The sequence below is a fragment of the Rhinopithecus roxellana genome, chromosome 4 (assembly GCF_007565055.1).
Source record: "Rhinopithecus roxellana isolate Shanxi Qingling chromosome 4, ASM756505v1, whole genome shotgun sequence".
NCBI lineage: Eukaryota > Metazoa > Chordata > Mammalia > Primates > Cercopithecidae > Rhinopithecus > Rhinopithecus roxellana.
In genome coordinates, this window is record NC_044552.1 from 22,305,284 (window position 1) to 22,323,824 (window position 18,541).

The following is an 18,541-nucleotide window of genomic DNA, read 5'->3' on the forward strand; positions in this document are numbered from 1 at the left end:
CACAGGTTGTAGGATCACTGGCTAAATTCTTCTCCAATAAGACAGAGAAATTTAAGCATATGATTATATGACTATTTAATCATATTTATCTTAAAACTAACATTTAATATATTTTAAAGTAAACTGGAGTGATATATACCAAGCTCATAGTAGTTGTCTCTGGATTTAGTGTTGTGTCAGAGAGTGACAGTTAAAGAGGTTATGAACTTTATCTGTGACACTTTATGTGCTAAAAATGCTGAAAATTAAAATGACAAAAGTTGTGGTTGATGATTCTGAATGATGGGAATATAGGTGTTTATTTTTAATATTTTAAATATCTAAAATAAAGGATGAAGAAATAATGTAGAATGCCTTGTTAAAATATCAGTTCAAATTAAAATTCACTATAATGGTAATAGCAGCTAACATGTATTGAATGACTATGCACTAGGCATAGAGGATAATGTTTACATGTTTTTCATATTGAGTTTTTGCAGCAATCAAGACTACTGAAGCCAAGACCATTTCAGTTGCTTCACATAAGTGGACAGGAAAATACCTGATCATTCTCTTAAAATTACTGACTTTAAAACATAATTGTATTGTAAATGTGACTCGATTTTCATACCGAGACTTTGTTTGGTACACATGGTATCACCTAGACGCAATGTAACAATTGAAAAATCTTCATTAATTTATAAACTCATGATGTGCTTTTTTTTTTAAACATGGGATGGAGATAGCTATCACAGCTAATTTAACTTTTTTATATATATCAGCAAAGCTTTTAACAAGACATCAAAAGAAATTATTGATAACAATATTTTGAAAATATTAAATAATTTTGTTAAAAGTTTTCTGAGTTTGGTAGTGACCTTCTGAGTATAGTTTGAATGGTCTTCAAAGGTAATTTTTAACACTTTTGCAGGGCTGAACTTGGCCTTGAATTTTAGAGATGTTAGACACAATTAAAGAATTCAAATTAATAAAACAAATATGTATAATGTAGTCTTTATATTTCCTTTTTAAAAATGTTTCATGTCTTTTCCCATTCCCAAATTAGACTACCTGACGAGCTACATCTCAAATTTGGCCCCTACCATACTGAAGAATTGGGGAAGAAGTTTCAGGTAACTCAAGATAACCCATTCTTTTCCTTGTAAATACAGCTCAAAGCGTTTTTCTCAGTGATGGTTGGACTATAGATTCTTTGTCATCTTAGTACAACAATGTGACATCATGCCAAGAATATCACTGAGAAACTGTTCTAACCAGGATAACTCCTTGAAGGGCATTAATTGCCGCTTTGGGATTTACCCTCTTAGTAGCCCCAGTCAAGGAAAGCAAGTCACATTCTTTTGTTTCCAAAAAGGGCCCATTGGACTCTAAGACAAAGGCCCATCCCTTGATACACTGAAAGCTCTCATAAGTTTCTCTTTTGGGTAAAACTAAATTTTTTAGTAGACTCAGAGCTTTCTCTTCTGTAGCAATGATAGTCATAGTTACATTCAGACTGTTTTCCTAAATGATGTAGTAGATGAGGGAAGTGTAGGCATTTATGTTGGTGATTTCAAGGTGATAACAATCAGAGATCAGATCAGTCTGTGCATGATGAGGGAGTCAGTTGGGAAGACAATATACAAGGAATGTGGACAGACACAGGAAGGACAAAGTGAAAGGCATTGTTTGAGTACTGCTTAAGTACTAGGTAAGAGTATAAAGAAATATTGTAAGAATAAAAAAACTTGGCCAGTGACATGCGAATGGGGAAAAGATGTCATTTTCTCCCTCCATTATACCTGATTTCCAAAACTAGAGAGGATCATTTATTCCTAGTCCATGAAACCAAATTTTAACTTTTAACTTTTGTGGGTACACATTAGGCGTATGTATTTATGGGGTACATGAGATTTTTTTGTGATAATGTCTTCTTTTTTATTTTTTGTAGAGACAGGGTTTCACTTCATTGCCCAGGCTAGTCTCAAACTTCTGGGCTCCAGAGATCCACCCACCTTGGGCTCCCAAAGTGTTGGGATTACAGGCATGAGCCACGGTGCTGGATCCAGGTATTTTTGACACAGGCATACAATGTGTAATAATCACAGCAGACTAAATGGAGTATATATCAACACAAGCATTTATCCTTTCTTTGTGTTAAGGATAACTTAAACTTTTGATAAGGCTTTTACCTTTTGATAAGGCTTTTATTTTCTGCTGCACCAGTAAGAAGAAAATTAACCCAGAAAAATTCCTACCTTTTCCTTACTTGCATCTGGTAATTTTTTTTTTTTTTTTTTTTTTTTTTATCTCATATCTCATTCTAACCTCCCTCTGTAAGACTGCTGAAGGATGGGTCATGCAATTGGCAGAGATAACTCACAGCTGCCTCTTGTTTTAGTTAATGTACTAAATTATCAAGGCAACTACAAGAAAAAAGAAAATTATATCTGCATGAAAGGAAGTAACTATAACATTTGTGTTCATATTTATCATGATGTATTATCTCCTATTCTAGAGAAATTTTTGAAAATCTCTTGGAAAATTTTCATCTTCCCTCAAGGGCTGTGACCTTTAAGTGAAGTAATCTTCATGATTTACTCTTTGACTATTGCTGTTTTTTGATTCAACCGTAGCTTTTAAAATTTTCTTTTAAAACAATGTGTAGACTGATTTTCCTGGATGGTTTCTAAGTTGTTGAAAGTAATTTAGATGAGTGTAACAACTAGCTAATGATTATTTACATTACCAAGTCTATTAATAGGGTCTGAGGTCAATCTTTTAATCTTGGGACCAAACTGAATGTTCCAAACTTTTCTGCTGAAACTCAACCAATTCGCTACTCCTGACATTTTTTTCAGGAGTTGCATTTATAAAAGAAAATGGAGATGAACTCTGACCTAGTTAACTTTGGAAGCTTTATTGTATATACCTATATAGATATATAAAGTAGCTGCATAAACATATATGCACAGAATAAGTTCCATGGTTATGTCTGTGTAATGGTCATTTGTCCATGTGTCCTGTAAAAAAAAAAAAAGCATCAGAAGAAAAGTAGACTAGAGGCCATCGCCTTTATTACACTTGCAGTGCAGGTGAATTCAATAAGCCAATTAGCTCAGCACAGGTGATAGCAGTAAACCAATAAACTCAGCTTGGGTTAATATAAGCACCCAATTATCTAAACTGGGAAGTGGAGGCATCAAGGCAGGCTCAAACTGCCTTGTTTCTTCTTCAAACAGATAGAAGAAAAGAAGACCCCTAAAGTGGTAAGCTAGACATAAAGACTTATAAGGCAGTACTAAAACTTTATTTGTGTGAGATGGTATCTCATTGTGGTTTTGATTTGCATTTCTCTGATGGCCAGTGATGATGAGTATTTTTTCATGTGTCTGTTGGCTGTATGAATGTCTTCTTTTGAGAAATGTCTGTTCATATCCTTTGCCCACTTTTTGATGGGGTTGTTTGTTTTTTCTTATAAATTTGTTTGAGTTCTTTGTAGTTTCTGGATATTAGCCCTTTGTCGGATGAGTAGATTGCAAAAATTTTCTCCCATTCTTTCACTCTGATGGTAGTTTCACTCTGATGGTAGTTTCTTTTGCTGTGCAGAAGCTCTTTAGTTTAATTAGATCCCATTTGTCAATTATTGCTTTTGTTGCCGTTGCTTTTGGTGTTTTAGACATGAAGTCCTTGCCCATGCCTATGTCCTGAATGGTATTACCTAGGTTTTCTTCTAGGGTTTTTATGGTATTAGGTCTAACATTTAAGTCTCTAAGCCATCTTGAATTAATTTTCGTATAAGGAGTAAGGAAAGGATACAGTTTCAGCTTTCTACTTATGGCTAGCCAATTTTCCCAGCACCATTTATTAAATAGGGAATCCTTTCCCCATTTCTTGTTTTTCTCAGGTTTGTCAAAGATCAGATGACTGTAGATGTGTGGTATTATTTCTGAGGGCTCTGTTCTGTTCCATTGGTCTATATCTCTGTTTTGGTACCAGTACCATGCTGTTTTGGTTACTGTAGCCTTGTAGTATAGTTTGAAGTCAGGTAGCGTGATGCCTCCAGCTTTGTTCTTTTGCCTTAGGATTGACTTGGCAATGCGGGCTCTTTTTTGGTTCCATATGAACTTTAAAGCAGTTTTTTCCAATTCTGTGAAGAAACTCATTGGTAGCTTGATGGGGATGGCATTGAATCTATAAATTACCTTGGACAGTATGGCCATTTTCACGATGTTGATTCTTCCTATCCATAAGCATGATATGTTCTTCCATTTGTTTGTGTCCTCTTTTATTTCACTGAGCAGTGGTTTGTAGTTCTCCTTGAAGAAGTCCTTTACATCCCTTGTAAGTTGGATTCCTAGGTATTTTATTCTCTTTGAAGCAATTGTGAATGGAAGTTCATTCCTGATTTGGTTCTCTGTTTGACTGTTACTGGTGTATAAGAATGCTTGTGATTTTTGCACATTAATTTTGTATCCTGAGACTTTGCTGAAGTTGCTTATCAGCTTAAGGAGATTTTGGGCTGAGACAATGGGGTTTTCTAAATATACAATCATGTCATCTGCAAACAGGGACAGTTTGACTTCTTCTTTTCCTAATGGAATACCCTTGATTTCTTTCTCTTGCCTGATTGCCCTAGCCAGAACTTCCAACACTATGTTGAATAGGAGTGGTGAGAGAGGGCATCCCTGTCTTGTGCCAGTTTTCAAAGGGAATTTTTCCAGTTTTTGCCCATTCAGTATGATATTGGCTGTGGGTTTGTCATAAATAGCTCTTATTATTTTGAGATACGTTCCATCAATACCGAATTTATTGAGCGTTTTTAGCATGAAGGGCTGTTGAATTTTGTCAAAGGCCTTTTCTGCAACTATTGAGATAATCAAGTGGTTCTTGTCTTTGGTTCTGTTTATATGCTGGATTACATTTATTGATTTGCGTATGTTGAACCAGCCTTGCATCCAAAGGATGAAGCCCACTTGATCATGGTGGATAAGCTTTTTGATGTGCTGCTGAATCCGGTTTGCCAGTATTTTATCGAGGATTTTTGCATCGATGTTCATCAGGGATATTGGTCTAAAATTCTCTTTTTTTGTTGTGTCTCTGCCAGGCTTTGGTATCAGGATGATGTTGGCCTCATAAAATGAGTTAGGGGGGATTCCTTCTTTTTCTATTGGTTGGAATAGTTTCGGAAGGAATGGTACCAGCTCCTCCTTGTACCTCTGGTAGAATTCAGCTGTGAATCCATCTGGTCCTGGACTTTTTTTGGTTGGTAGGCTACTAATTATTGCCTCAATTTCAGAGCCTGCTATTGGTCTATTCAGGGATTCAGCTTCTTCCTGGTTTAGTCTTGGGAGAGTGTAAGTGTCCAGGAAATTATCGATTTCTTCTAGATTTTCTAGTTGATTTGCATAGAGGTGTTTATAGTATTCTCTGATGGTAGTTTGTATTTCTGTGGGGTCGGTGGTGATATCCCCTTTATCATTTTTTATTGAATCTATTTGATTCTTCTCTCTTTTCTTCTTTATTAGTCTTGCTAGCGGTCTATCAATTTTGTTGATCTTTTCAAAAAACCAACTCCTGTATTCATTGATTTTTTTGTAGGGTTTTTTGTATCTCTATCTCCTTCAGTTCTGCTCTGATCTTAGTTATTTCTTGCCTTCTGCTAGCTTTTGAATTTGTTTGCTCTTGCTTCCCTAGTTCTTTTAATTGTGATGTTAGATTGTCCATTTTAGATCTTTCCAGCTTTCTCTTGTGGGCATTTAGTGCTATAAATTTCCCTCTACACACTGCTTTAAATGTGTCCCAGAGGTTCTGGTATGTTGTATCTTTGTTCTCATTGGTTTCAAAGAACATCTTTATTTCTGCCTTCATTTTGTTATGAACCCAGTAGTCGTTCAGGAGCAGGTTATTCAGTTTCCAAGTAGTTGAGCGGTTTTGATTGAGTTTCTTAGTCCTGAGTTCTAGTTTGATTGCACTGTGGTCTGATAGACAGTTTGTTATAATTTCTGTTCTTGTACATTTGCTGAGGAGTGCTTTACTTCCAATTATGTGGTCAGTTTTGGAAGAAGTGTGATGTGGTGCTGAGAAGAATGTATATTCTGTTGATTTGGGGTGGAGAGTTCTGTAGATGTCTATTACGTTCACTTGGTGCAGAGTTGAGTTCAATTCCTGGATATCCTTGTTAACTTTCTGTCTCGTTGATCTATCTAATGTTGACAGTGGGGTGTTGAAGTCTCCCATTATTATTGTATGGGAGTCTAAGTCTCTTTGTAAGTCTCTAAGGACTTGCTTTATGAATCTCGGTGCTCCTGTATTGGGTGCATATATATTTAGGATAGTTAGCTCTTCCTGTTGAATTGATCCCTTTATCATTATGTAATGGCCTTCTTTGTCTCTTTTGATCTTTGATGGTTTGAAGTCTGTTTTATCAGAGACTAGGATTGCAACCCCTGCTTTTTTTGTTCTCTATTTGCTTGGTAGATCTTCCTCCATCCCTTTATTTTGAGCCTATGTATGTCTCTGCATGTGAGATGGGTCTCCTGAATACAGCAGACTGATGGGTCTTGACTCTTTATCCAGTTTGCCAGTCTGTGTGTTTTAATTGGACCATTTAGTTCATTTACATTTAAGGTTAATATTGTTATGTGTGCACTTGATCCTGCCATTATGATATTAACCGGTTATTTTGTTCGTTAGATGATTCAGTTTCTTCCTAGCCTCGATGGTCTTTACATTTTGGCATGTTTTTGCAATGGCTGGTACCGGTTGTTCCTTTCCATGTTTAGTGCTTCCTTCAGGGTCTCTTGTAAGGCAGGCCTGGTGGTGATAAAATCTCTAAGCATTTGCTTATCTGTAAAGGCTTTTATTTCTCCTTCACTTATGAAACTTAGTTTGGCTGGATATGAAATTCTGGGTTTAAAATTCTTTTCTCTAAGAATGTTGAATATTGGCCCCCACTCCCATCTGGCTTGTAGAGTTTCGGCCGAGAGATCTCCTGTTATTCTGATGGGCTTCCCTTTGTGGGTAACCCGACCTTTTTCTCTGGCTGCCCTTAAGATTTTTTCCTTCATTTCAACTTTGGTGAATCTGGCAATTATGTGTCTTGGAGTTGCTCTTCATGAGGAGTATCTTTGTGGCGTTCTCTGTATTTCCTGAATTTGAATGTTGGCCTGCCCTACTATGTTGGGGAAGTTCTCCTGGATGATATCCTGAAGAGTGTTTTCCAACTTGGTTCCATTTTCCACCTCACTTTCAGGCACCCCAATCAGACGTAGATTTGGTCTTTTTACATAATCCCATACTTCGTACAGGCTTTGTTCATTTCTTTTTCTTCTTTTTTCTTTAGGTTTCTCTTCTCACTTCATTTCATTCATTTGATCCTCAATCGCTGATACTCTTTCTTCCAGTTGATCGAGTCGGTTACTGAAGCTTGTGCATTTGTCACGTATTTCTCGTGTCATGGTTTTCATCTCTGTCATTTCGTTTATGGCCTTCTCTGCATTAATTATTCTAGTTATCAATTCCTCCCCTCTTTTTTCAAGATTTTTAGTTTCTTTGTGCTGGGTACATAATTCCTCCTTTAGCTCTGAGAAGTTTGATGGACTGAAGCCTTCTTCTCTCATCTTGTCAGTCATTCTCCGTCCAGCTTTGATCCGTTGCTGGCGATGAGCTGCGTTCCTTTGCAGGGGGAGATGCGCTCTTATTTTTTGAATTTCCAGCTTTTCTGCCCTGCTTTTTCCCCATCTTTGTGGTTTTATCTGCCTCTGGTCTTTGATGATGGTGGCATACTGATGGGGTTTTGGTGGGGGTGTCCTTCCTGTTTGTTAGTTTTCCTTCTAACAGTCTGGACCCTCAGCTGTAGGTCTGTTGGAGATTGCTTGAGGTCCACTCCAGACCCTGTTTGCCTGGGTGTCAGCTGCAGAAGCTGCAGAAGATAGAATATTGCTGAACAGCGAGTGTACCTGTGTGATTCTTGCTTTGGAAGCTTCCTCTCAGCGGTGTACTCCACTGTGTGAGGTGTGGAGAGTCGGTCTGCCCCTAGTGGGGGATGTCTCCCAGTTAGACTGGGATCAGGGACCCACTTGAGCAGGGATCAGGGACACACTTGAGCAGGCAGTCTGTCCGTTCTCAGATCTCAACCTCCGTGTTGGGAGATCCACTGCTCTCTTCAAAGCTGTCAGACAGAGTCGTTTGCATCTGCAGAGGTTTCTGCTGCTTTTTTTGTGTTGTTGTTGTTTAGCTGTGCCCTGTCCCCAGAGGTGGAGTCTACAGAGACAGGCAGGCCTCTTTGAGCTGCTGTGAGCTCCACCCAGTTCGAGCTTCCCAGCGGCTTTGTTTACCTACTTAAGCCTCAGCAATGGTGGGCGCCCCTCCCCCAGCCTCGCTGCTGTCTTGCCATTAGATCGCAGACTGCTGTGCTAGCAGCAATGAGGGAGGCTCCGTGGGCGTGGGACCCTACCGGCCAGGTGTGGGATATAATCTCTTGGTATTCCTGTTTGCTAAGACCCTTGGTAAAGTGCAGTATTGGGGTGGGAGTTACCTGATTATCCAGGTGTTTTGTGTCTCAGTTCCCCTGGCTAGGAAAAGGGATTCCCTTCCCCCTTGGGCTTCCCAGGTGAGGCGATGCCTCGCCCTGCTTCAGCTCTTGCTGGTTGGTCTGCAACAGCTGACCAGCACCGATTGTCCAGCACTCCCTAGTGAGATGTACCCAGTACCTCAGTTGAAAATGCAGAAATCACCTGTCTTCTGTGTCGCTCGCGCTGGGAGCTGGAGACTGGAGCTGTTCCTATTTGGCCATCTTGCTCCACCCCCTAGGTGAACATTTTGAAATAATTACTAAATTCAATATTTTCAACATATCTTTCCATCCATGTGTAAGATTATTAGGGTTACAATGATTACGTTTTCCACAATCACACTTAAGAAAATAACCTGAAAATGCTGAAAAGAAAACTAAAGTTCCTTGTTTATTAACAAAGAAAGATTCTGTGTTTTATGGAAATTATCTTCCTTAGCTAGGAATTTCTTTCAATTACCGTTTACCTAGATGTCACCGTAAAATGAATGAGAACTTGATAGTTATTTTTCTATAATAAGGCAAACATCTGAATAAAATATAAAATTAAAAAATTATTTTGTATTTTTTTATTATGGTAAAATTTCAAACTTAGAGAAGAGTTGCAAAAAAGTAGTATAAAAGACTAACGTTTACCCTTTGACCAGATTGAGTATTAGTTTACATTTCCCCCCAAAGCTTTGTTATACCATCTATCATCTATCTATCCATCTATGTATGTATGTATGTATGTATGTATGTATGTATGTATGTATGTATCTATCTATCTATCTATCTATCTATCTATCTATCTATCTATCTATCATCTCTTTTTCTGGACTAGTTGAGAGTATGTTGGAGATGACACATTCCTTTACACCAAATACCTTATTCAGTGTTTTTTTGTCTAAGAAAAAGGATGTTACTTTACATAAGTCCAGCACAGTACCCAAATCTAGTCCAAACTGAGATTTTTTAAATTGTCTCAATAATTTTGTTAATAGCTAGTTTTTGAAAAAATGCAGGATTGTACACTGAGAAATCATGTCTCTCTAGTCTCCTTTCATCCGGACCAGTTCCTCACCCTTTGTTTTTCTACTTAAGCTTGATAGTTCTGAATTGTATAGGCAAGATAGTTCTCTCAATTTGAGTTTTTCTCATGTGTCTTCATTATTAGAATTAGTCTGCATTATTAGAATGTTTAACACAAATATCACTGAAGTGACATCATGTCCTGTTCAGAGCATCATCACAACAGGCTCATGATGTTGGTTGTGCAAATACAGGCGATCTTAAGATCAATAAAACCACTTGGTTATGGTGGTGTCTGCCAGGTTTTTCTACTATAAATTTCACTGTTTTTCAGTTTGAAATTAACAAGAAATTTGTGAGGAGATATTTTAGACTATTTTAGATATTTGTACATATCCTGTTCCCCATCAAATTTTTATCCACTAGTTTTGCAATCATTTATGTTTTTCTTAACACCATCACCCCTTCTATATTTGTTAATTAGGGATCTACTGTAGGGAATAGCTTTATCTTCACCATTCATGTATTTATTCTTTTACTTTTTATATCAGTATGAGCTTTATAATTCTTCTTTTGTTAAATTCATTACTACTAATGGTTAAATTATCCTACAATTAAATGATGGCAAGCCCTTCAAACTGGCTTTTATTTTTTATTCAAGTGTGCTGATGTTTTTGGATAACTTGTTTACTCTTTTTTGAGTTTACCTGACTTTTTTTTTTCTCTCAGGTAATAGGAAATGAATGATGATGGAAAAGTCAATGCTAGCTCTGAGGGGTACTTTATTTTAGTTGGATTTTCTAACTGGCCTCATCTGGAAGTAGTTCTCTTCGTGGTTGTCTTGATCTTCTACTTGATGACACTGACAGGAAACCTGTTCATCATCATCCTGTCATACCTGGACTCCCAACTCCACACTCCCATGTACTTCTTCCTTTCAAACCTCTCATTTCTGGATCTCTGCTACACCACCAGCTCTATACCTCACTTGCTGGTCAATCTCTGGGGCCCAGAAAAGACCATCTCTTATGCTGGTTGCATGGTTCAACTTTACTTTGTTCTCACACTGGGAACCGCAGAGTGTGTCCTACTGGTGGTGATGTCCTATGATCGTTATGCAGCTGTGTGTAGACCTTTGCATTACACTCTCCTCATGCACCCTCGTTTCTGCCGCTTGTTGGCTGCGGCTTCTTGGGTAAGTGGTTTTACTACCTCAGCACTTCATTCCTCCTTTACTTTCTGGATACCCCTATGTGGACATCGCCTAGTGGATCATTTCTTCTGTGAAGTTCCAGCACTTCTGCGATTATCGTGTGTTGATACCCATGCCAATGAGCTGACCCTCATGATCACAAGCTCCGTTTTTATTCTCATACCTCTCATTCTCATTCTCACTTCTTATGGTGCCATCGTCCAGGCTGTACTGAGGATGCAATCAACCACTGGGCTTCAGAGAGTATTTGGAACATGTGGAGCCCACCTTATGGTTGTATCTCTCTTTTTCATTCTGGCCATGTGCATATATCTCCAGCCACCATCAGGAAATTCTCAAGATCAAGGCAAGTTCATTGTTCTCTTTTATACTGTTGTCACACCTAGTCTTAACCCTCTAATCTACACTCTCAGAAACAAAGATGTAAGAGGGGCAGTGAAGAGACTAATGGGGTGGGAGTGAGCCTGTGTATGTGTCATATTAACAATATAATGGAGTCTCCCCTCACAATGATTCATCCTTCTATTTATTTATCAACAATTCTTTTATTCACTCACTCTGTTACCACTTGCTTAGCATGTACTCTAACAAGGTCCTGGAGTTCCTGGTGACAGGTATGAATAAAGCACAGTCAACCTAAATACCATTCACTTGTGGAGAAAACAGCTATGTAAAATCAAGATAAAACATCTATAGCGATGTTTTTCCATGGCACAAACCTAATGAATCCAAGACAGACTTTTCTTGATTGAAAATAAGGCATGAAATTTGTTGTAAATCTTGATAAAAGCGAAGTTATAATTCCTATGAAAAGATGATACTCTCAATTTAAAAATCTCTACAATATGGCTTTTAATTTGTTGCTTTTTGGGCAGAATACTTTTGTCTTCTATCTTTAGTTTAGTTAAATACACAGCAAAATACTTCAAATCCTTTTCTCCAACACTGATTTTTCTTTGTTGGATAGTAAATTTTGAGAGGAATTTTGGTCCATATTCTTTTATAGCCAATATCAATAGTAGGACGATAAGTTTTATGAATTGTAGCAAGAGAGTCTTTGAAGCAGTGTAGCAGAAGTCGACATCTGAGATCCCTCTTTTTTGCAAGGCAGTGAGAAGTATACAGGAAGTAAAAGGAGCTGGTAAAGCAGATCTATGTAGTTTATAAAGAAATGGTCATCATAGGTTTGGTACACTTAGGTGAGGTAAATGCTTGGAGCAACTGTATAACCTAAGGAACTATGGAGAACATTTGAGGCAAATAGAGAGCTAGGCTCTGAAAATGACTTGAAGCAAATGGGCATATGAATGAATTATGTGAAAATGTATTGGAAAAATTTTATGATACAAGTTGTCATATGGAAAATGATAGTTTACTTTTATTTTAAAGCTTGATCTAATTTGAATATTTATGGTTAATAAGTACATTATGTATGTCAATATATGTGTTTCAAATAAATGAATATATTTTATAGAAGTTGTTGTTTTGTTCTATATATTATTGTCAACCATCTTCATGTGAAATAATAGTGCTATACCTAGAGCAATTTAAACTGACAGTCGTAGTCAAATGAAGTGGAAAAATGACTAAAGGAGAATTCACTATAAAGTAACATACTTGCAATCCCTGAGTTTTCTCTATAACTCAAATGTCAGCTGTAGCTTTTGAGGCCTGTGAAATTTAGATATGATTGATTCACACACTGTTTCCTTAATTATAAAAATAAAAACGCATCTTGGAACTTCCCTCCAATTTCCAGTGTGACTTGCAATTGCATTGATTCTGCTGACTTTATCTTCCTTCTGCATCTGTGACTCTTCCTTTATTTCTAACTAGGCATGAAAATTATGAGGCATGTGCCCTTGTCCTTAAGCTTACCCAAGAAATGAAGAACCAAGAATTGTGTATGTAAAATAACTTTTAGCAAACAATTGGGACCACATAGGGTAAAACATCACATAAAAACACATTTTTAAAAACTTAAAGAACATAGCTTAGCCCTTTGAACTATTTTCTACTATGGAAATTTTATGATTTGGAATACTTCCTGTAGCATCCTAGTTTCTCACCTACTAAAATCACCCCCCATCTTTAATAAGGATAAGTCAAAAAATTGTACTTATTTATGATATACAGCATAATATTTTGACATATGCATAATTATGCAATTATTATTCAAGTTAATTAACAGATCATTAACTCACATACTTGCCTGTTTTGTGGTGAGAACATTTAGGACCTGTTATCTTAGCAATTTTCAAGTATGCATTACAGTACTATTAACTATAGTCACCATATTGTAGAATAGATTTCTTGAATTTGTTCCTTCCAACTGAAACTTTGTACTCTTTGACCAACATCTCCCCATTTTCCCTATTTCTCTCTACTCCTAACCCTTGACAAATATCATTCGACTACTTTGTGCTTCTATGAATTCACTTTATGCTGATTTCACATATGAGATCATGCAGTATTTATTTTTCTGTGTCCTTTTACTTAGCAAAATATCTTCAGGTTTGCCATGTTGTTGAAAATATTAAGACTTCCTTCTTGTTTTCAGGCAGAATAGTATTCTATTTTATATATACTACACTTTCTTTATTCACTCATTCATTGATTGATTTAATACCTTGGCTATTATGAATTTGCTGTCATAAAAATGGGTGTGCAGACAGCTCTTCAACATAATGATTTAATTCTTTTGGATACATACCTAGAACGTATACAAATGGATCATATGGTAGTTCTATTTTTATTTATTTATTTTTAATTTATATACTTAATTTAATTTCATTTTTTGAGACAGAGTCTCACTCTGTCGCCCAGCCTGGAGTGCAGCGGTGGAATCTCTGCTCACTGCAAACTCTGCCTCCTGGGCTCAAGTGACACTCTTGCCTCAGCCTTCCGAGTAGCTGGGACTACAGGTGTGTGCCACCTTGCCCAGCTGATTTTTGTATTTTTAGTAGAGATGGAGTTTCACCATGTTGGCCAGGCTGGTCTCAAACTCCTGACCTCAGGTAATCCGCCTGCCTCGGCCTCCCAAAGTGCTGGGATTACAGTTGTAAGCCATCCTGTTTGGCAATATTTTTAACTTATTTAGGAACCTTCACAGTGTTTTCCCTCATGGCTGTCCTAATGTACATTTCCAAAAACAGTGTATAAGAATTCCCTTTTCTCCATATTCTTCTCAACATTTGTTATCCTTTGTCTTTTTTCATAATAGACATTCTAACTGGTGTCAGGTATGAGGTGATATCTACTGGTGTGGATGTGGACTTTAGGTCCACTGGAGCCTCAAGCAGTGGGGACCAACCTGAAGTCTGTAGCTGACCTGGTGCTAGAGCAGAACTTACTGCCTTGGAGGCTGGTCTGGAGTCTGGGTTTATGGGGCCCAGCTTATATGTACTGGTCTGGAGGCTAGGTCCTTGGGTACTGGCATGGGTCTTGGGGCTACAGAGTCTGACCTGGGGGGCCAACTGGCACTGGAAAGTCCTATTTTGCCATTTTATTGATATCACTTCTCACTATCTAAATTTTCTTTTTTTTTATTTTTAACTTTCTGTGCTCTTTTTTCCTTTTTCTCTTACAAAACATATACATTTTCTTTTATATGTATAGACTTTTTGTTTTCTTTTGGGAGGTTATAACATATCTAATGTTGAATCCTAGCCATATTAGCCTGTGCTATTTAATTTGTAATCTGAGAAATAGATCACTTACCAAAAATTCCACCAAAGATTAACACAGATATTATTGTTTTTATTGTTTTGTATTTTTCAAACCAGTCGAACAAACTTTATGCAGTTTTATCACAAATAGGACAACAGGAATGAGTTTTCTCACTTTATCAAACTGAAGGGAAAAAGATAGGTGGCTTGCATAACTTCTGGCAACTTGTATGTGAAAAAATCAGGGTAAGGGCAATACCTTTTTAGCTTTGGAGGACCATTCCTATGTCAACAACACTGAAGGCAAAGTAGAAGCCCTGAGATGCTTCCCTTGTCAGCCCTAAACCTTATGAAAACGTTTGTGAACTGGGATTTCCAAAGCACACATGAATTTGTGCCGCAAGCAACTTTACTGAAGAACTAACAGTGAAGCCAGCTTTTTCCCAGATAGGAATGAAGGTTAACTGCACTGAAGTATCAGCTTTTTTCACCCTGTAAATTTCTCCTCCCCATTCAGACAGATGTCTCCCAGTCTTTGTCTACTATATCTTATACTTATTGCTGTATAGCATATTCTTACATACATGCTCAATTATCTTTCCTTATTTTAACTCTGCAGTACAGGATTATTGGCACAAATATGTCATCCAGGTAACCACAGAAAGAAGCTCTGGCTTCCCGCCTAGGTACACTCGTCTCTGCTCTGCTATGTGGCTCAGGTTCATATCTTCTGTTTTATATATGTGAGGCTGTAAAGGTGATTAGTGATCATATGTTATGAAAACATTACATTATTTCAAACATAACTTTCAAATACAAGTGATTATATACCAAGTATCATCCAACAATCACAAAAAAACTCACAGAAAAGTTATAAAAATTGTAGAAAGACTTACCACTGAGCTTCACCAGATTTTAACAATGTTAGCATTTCAACGTGGGTGGTTTATCATTCTCACTTTATACTAATATTAATATGCATTTAAAATTTTTTTCTAAAATATTACAGAGTGTAATGCACATGTACCCCCAGGTTGTCACAAGAATATTTCCGAAGAAAGTATCTAATCCAGGATCATAAGTTGGCACTGTGATATCTCTTATTCCTCTTTAATTAGTAACTATTGCTCAGTCTGTCTGTGTCTTTAATGCGCTTTATAGTTTTGAAGAGTACAGGCCATTTACTTAATTTTAACAAAATAATTATTTTTAACAAATAATGGGGATTTATTGCTTATAAAACCAAAAAGTTCAGCAGCAGTGTGGGCTTCAGGCATAGTTTGATCAGTGCTCTGGATCAATATCTCTGCAGTTTCCTCAGCCGTGTCGCTTCCATGTATTGGATTTGTCATCAAGTTGATTCCCCTCACAATCACGAAATGTTGTCAGCAATAATCAGGCCTATATGCTTCCTTGTTCACATTCAAGAGGATGGATACCATCCTATAACCAATAAGCAAAAATGGCTCTTTATACAGAGCTTCATACTGAAGCATGAGTTGTCTGCACATTCCTGGCAACATTACTGGGACAAGGGGCGAAAATGCAATGATTGGCTGAGATTAATTGGGAGCCACTTCTGAAGCCAGGTTTTCAGTGAAAGGACCATATATGCAAAGCCATCCCTCAAATGCACAAAGCAGATAAATCAAAGAAGGAGGCAGACAAATCTAGCTTGTTGGTTTGGGATGATTTACTAAAGGAATTTACAGACATATATGTTGTCTTGGGTGGCCACAACATAGTTAGATTTCTGCACTGCAGTCCTCCAGATCTAGGGCTTATCTTTTGAGGAAAACATATTTGCTCTGAAAGAAATGTGTAGGTACCTACAGGTGCCACGGACTATGCTTCCTACAACAGCGTCAAGGGTTGTTTTGCAGGAAACTTACAGTGAACACATGTTCCTACATAAAGAGTAATATATCAACTTAACATCTTATAGGCATTCCTGGACTTGGGACTTGGGGTTATTCAGAAGTTACATGGCAGCTTAGCATTTAAAATAAAGTCACTCTTGTCCCTGCACTGGGAGTGGGGTTAATTTCATCCAAAGCACATGCTACACAATGTAGGAGAGATGGGATAACTATTGGGAGGCAACAATAATATCATAGTCTCTATTGTCTGCATGAGAAAACTGACCACAACAGAACTAGTAAGTGATGAAGCTTGGATTCAAATTTGGGCTTTCTAACTTCATAGTTTGTTCTTAATCACTAGGCAATTTTTCCTCCCTATAGATATCTGAACTCTTTAAAACAAGAAGGTGAGGATTCAGTATGTACATTTCTTGGCTCTTTGCAACTGGTCATGGGAAGGTCTTCATTTTCTCCTGTTCTTTGTTTTAACACCTAATATTTGAACCACACTGAATTTATCTTATTTTCTTACTGTCCTGAGGATGTTCACAGGAACTTTTCTTTCAAGGTTAAAATTTGTCACTCATACCTCAACCAAACATTTCATATTTGCAGTAATTATGCTTATTCACATAAGGTTGTAAATTCCTCAAGGCTCAACTAATGGCTGAGAAGTGTTTTGGGCCACTGTACCTTTAACAGGACATTGGTGCATGAAGAACATCAGCGACAACGTCATTTTCCTAGAGCACTGGGCAGTATCTGCCATATGTAGGCCAGTAGTTATTTTTTATTACTAATTTTTCTATTATTACTATAGTGGTTTCCAAATAGTGATTCTTAAAGTTCCATCATTCCTTCTAAACTTGTTAGTTTGTGTGGCAGGCTAAATACTTCCTCTCCTTCTCTCAAATGATCACATCCTAATCTCTGGGACCTGTTATTATATATTACTTTACATGGCAAAAAGATTTTTACAGATGTGATTAAATTCAGAACCTTGAGTTGGGATTATTATCCTGGATTAGCCAGGTGGGCTGACATGGTCATACGTGTTCATATAAGAGGGAGGCCAGAGGTCAGAGAGAAGATATTCTGCTGCTGACTTTAAAGAAAGAGGAATGGGCCATGAGCCAAGGAAAACAGGTTTCTTCTAGAAGCTGGAGTAGTTGAGAAAACAGATTCTCTCTTAAAGCCTGCAAAAGAAATGCAGCCCTGTAGACCCAATTTAGTCTATCTCCAGATATATAAGATATTTTTGTTATTCTAAACACCAAATTTGTAGTAATTTGTTATAGCAACAATGGAAAACTAACAGAGTTGGCATTCTACATGAAGGAATAGCTTTCCTTTTTTCCTGTGTGTGTGTGTTTACGTGTGGGTATCAGGTATTATTTATCTATGTGTCTATCTATATATCATAATACGGTCTTATGCATTCTTATTTCATTCTGCCATTATTTTGATGCTGAAATGGTCACTGTTTTGGCTAGAGAGGACCCCTTCCAGTTGGCTCATACATCTTTTTTATATGTCTCCATACTTCTTAAGGCCAAGACGAGCAGATCACAAGGTCAGCAGATCGAGACCATCCTGCTAACACGGTGAAATCCCAACTCTACTAAAAATACAAAAAATTAGCTGGGTGTGGTGGCGGGCGCCTGTAGTCCCAACTACACGGGAGGCTGAGGCAGGAGAATGGCGTGAACCTGGGAGGCGGAGCTTGCAGTGAGCCAAGATGGCTCTACTGCGCTCCAGCCTGGGCGACAGAGAAAAAAAATATTTTCTTACTGTTGGCAAACTGAGATGATCTTAACATATCTGACACTTTTCTTTGGGAGGAGTAGATAACTTTGTTTATCTTAGGTCAAATGACCAAAACTTTGAATAAAGTAGTGGCGTTTCCTAATGAACAATTCAATAGAAATGCATGGAGTAGATAACACCAAGAGATGGTAATATTGTTGACAAATATTTATTTAGTTATAACATCATATTTCTTCACCCACTCAGGGAATGGAAAGTTGTTGTATTGTGCTTGAGAGTGGGGCAATGCTGAAGAACAGTGACTGGCTATGGGTTTGCGGAGTCATTTGGCAGGAGTGTAAATCCTTGAAGTTTGAAGATCTTTCAAATTACCTTGATTCTCCTCAACAAAATATTAGCAAACCCAATCGAACAGCACATAAAAACCTAATTTCTTAGCTTTATGATGAAATAACTGTTTCCTCAC

At 37.5% G+C, this 18,541-nt stretch overlaps 1 protein-coding gene across 1 annotated transcript; it reads left to right on the forward strand.

Moving 5' to 3' along the window:
- Nucleotides 1-10,228: 10,228 nt before the first annotated feature.
- LOC104653689 (olfactory receptor 2J3) lies at nt 10,229-11,292 on the forward strand. Its single transcript, XM_010352744.2, has one exon. It carries the CDS (start codon nt 10,305-10,307, stop codon nt 11,238-11,240), a length of 936 nt encoding a protein of 311 aa, XP_010351046.1. The 5' UTR covers nt 10,229-10,304; the 3' UTR covers nt 11,241-11,292.
- The last annotated feature ends 7,249 nt before the right edge of the window (nt 11,293-18,541 follow it).

What these genes read in the sequence shown, in the direction of transcription:
- LOC104653689 (XM_010352744.2), top strand. Translation starts at nt 10,305, where the DNA reads ATGAATGATGATGGAAAAGTCAATGCTAGCTCTGAGGGGTACTTTATT.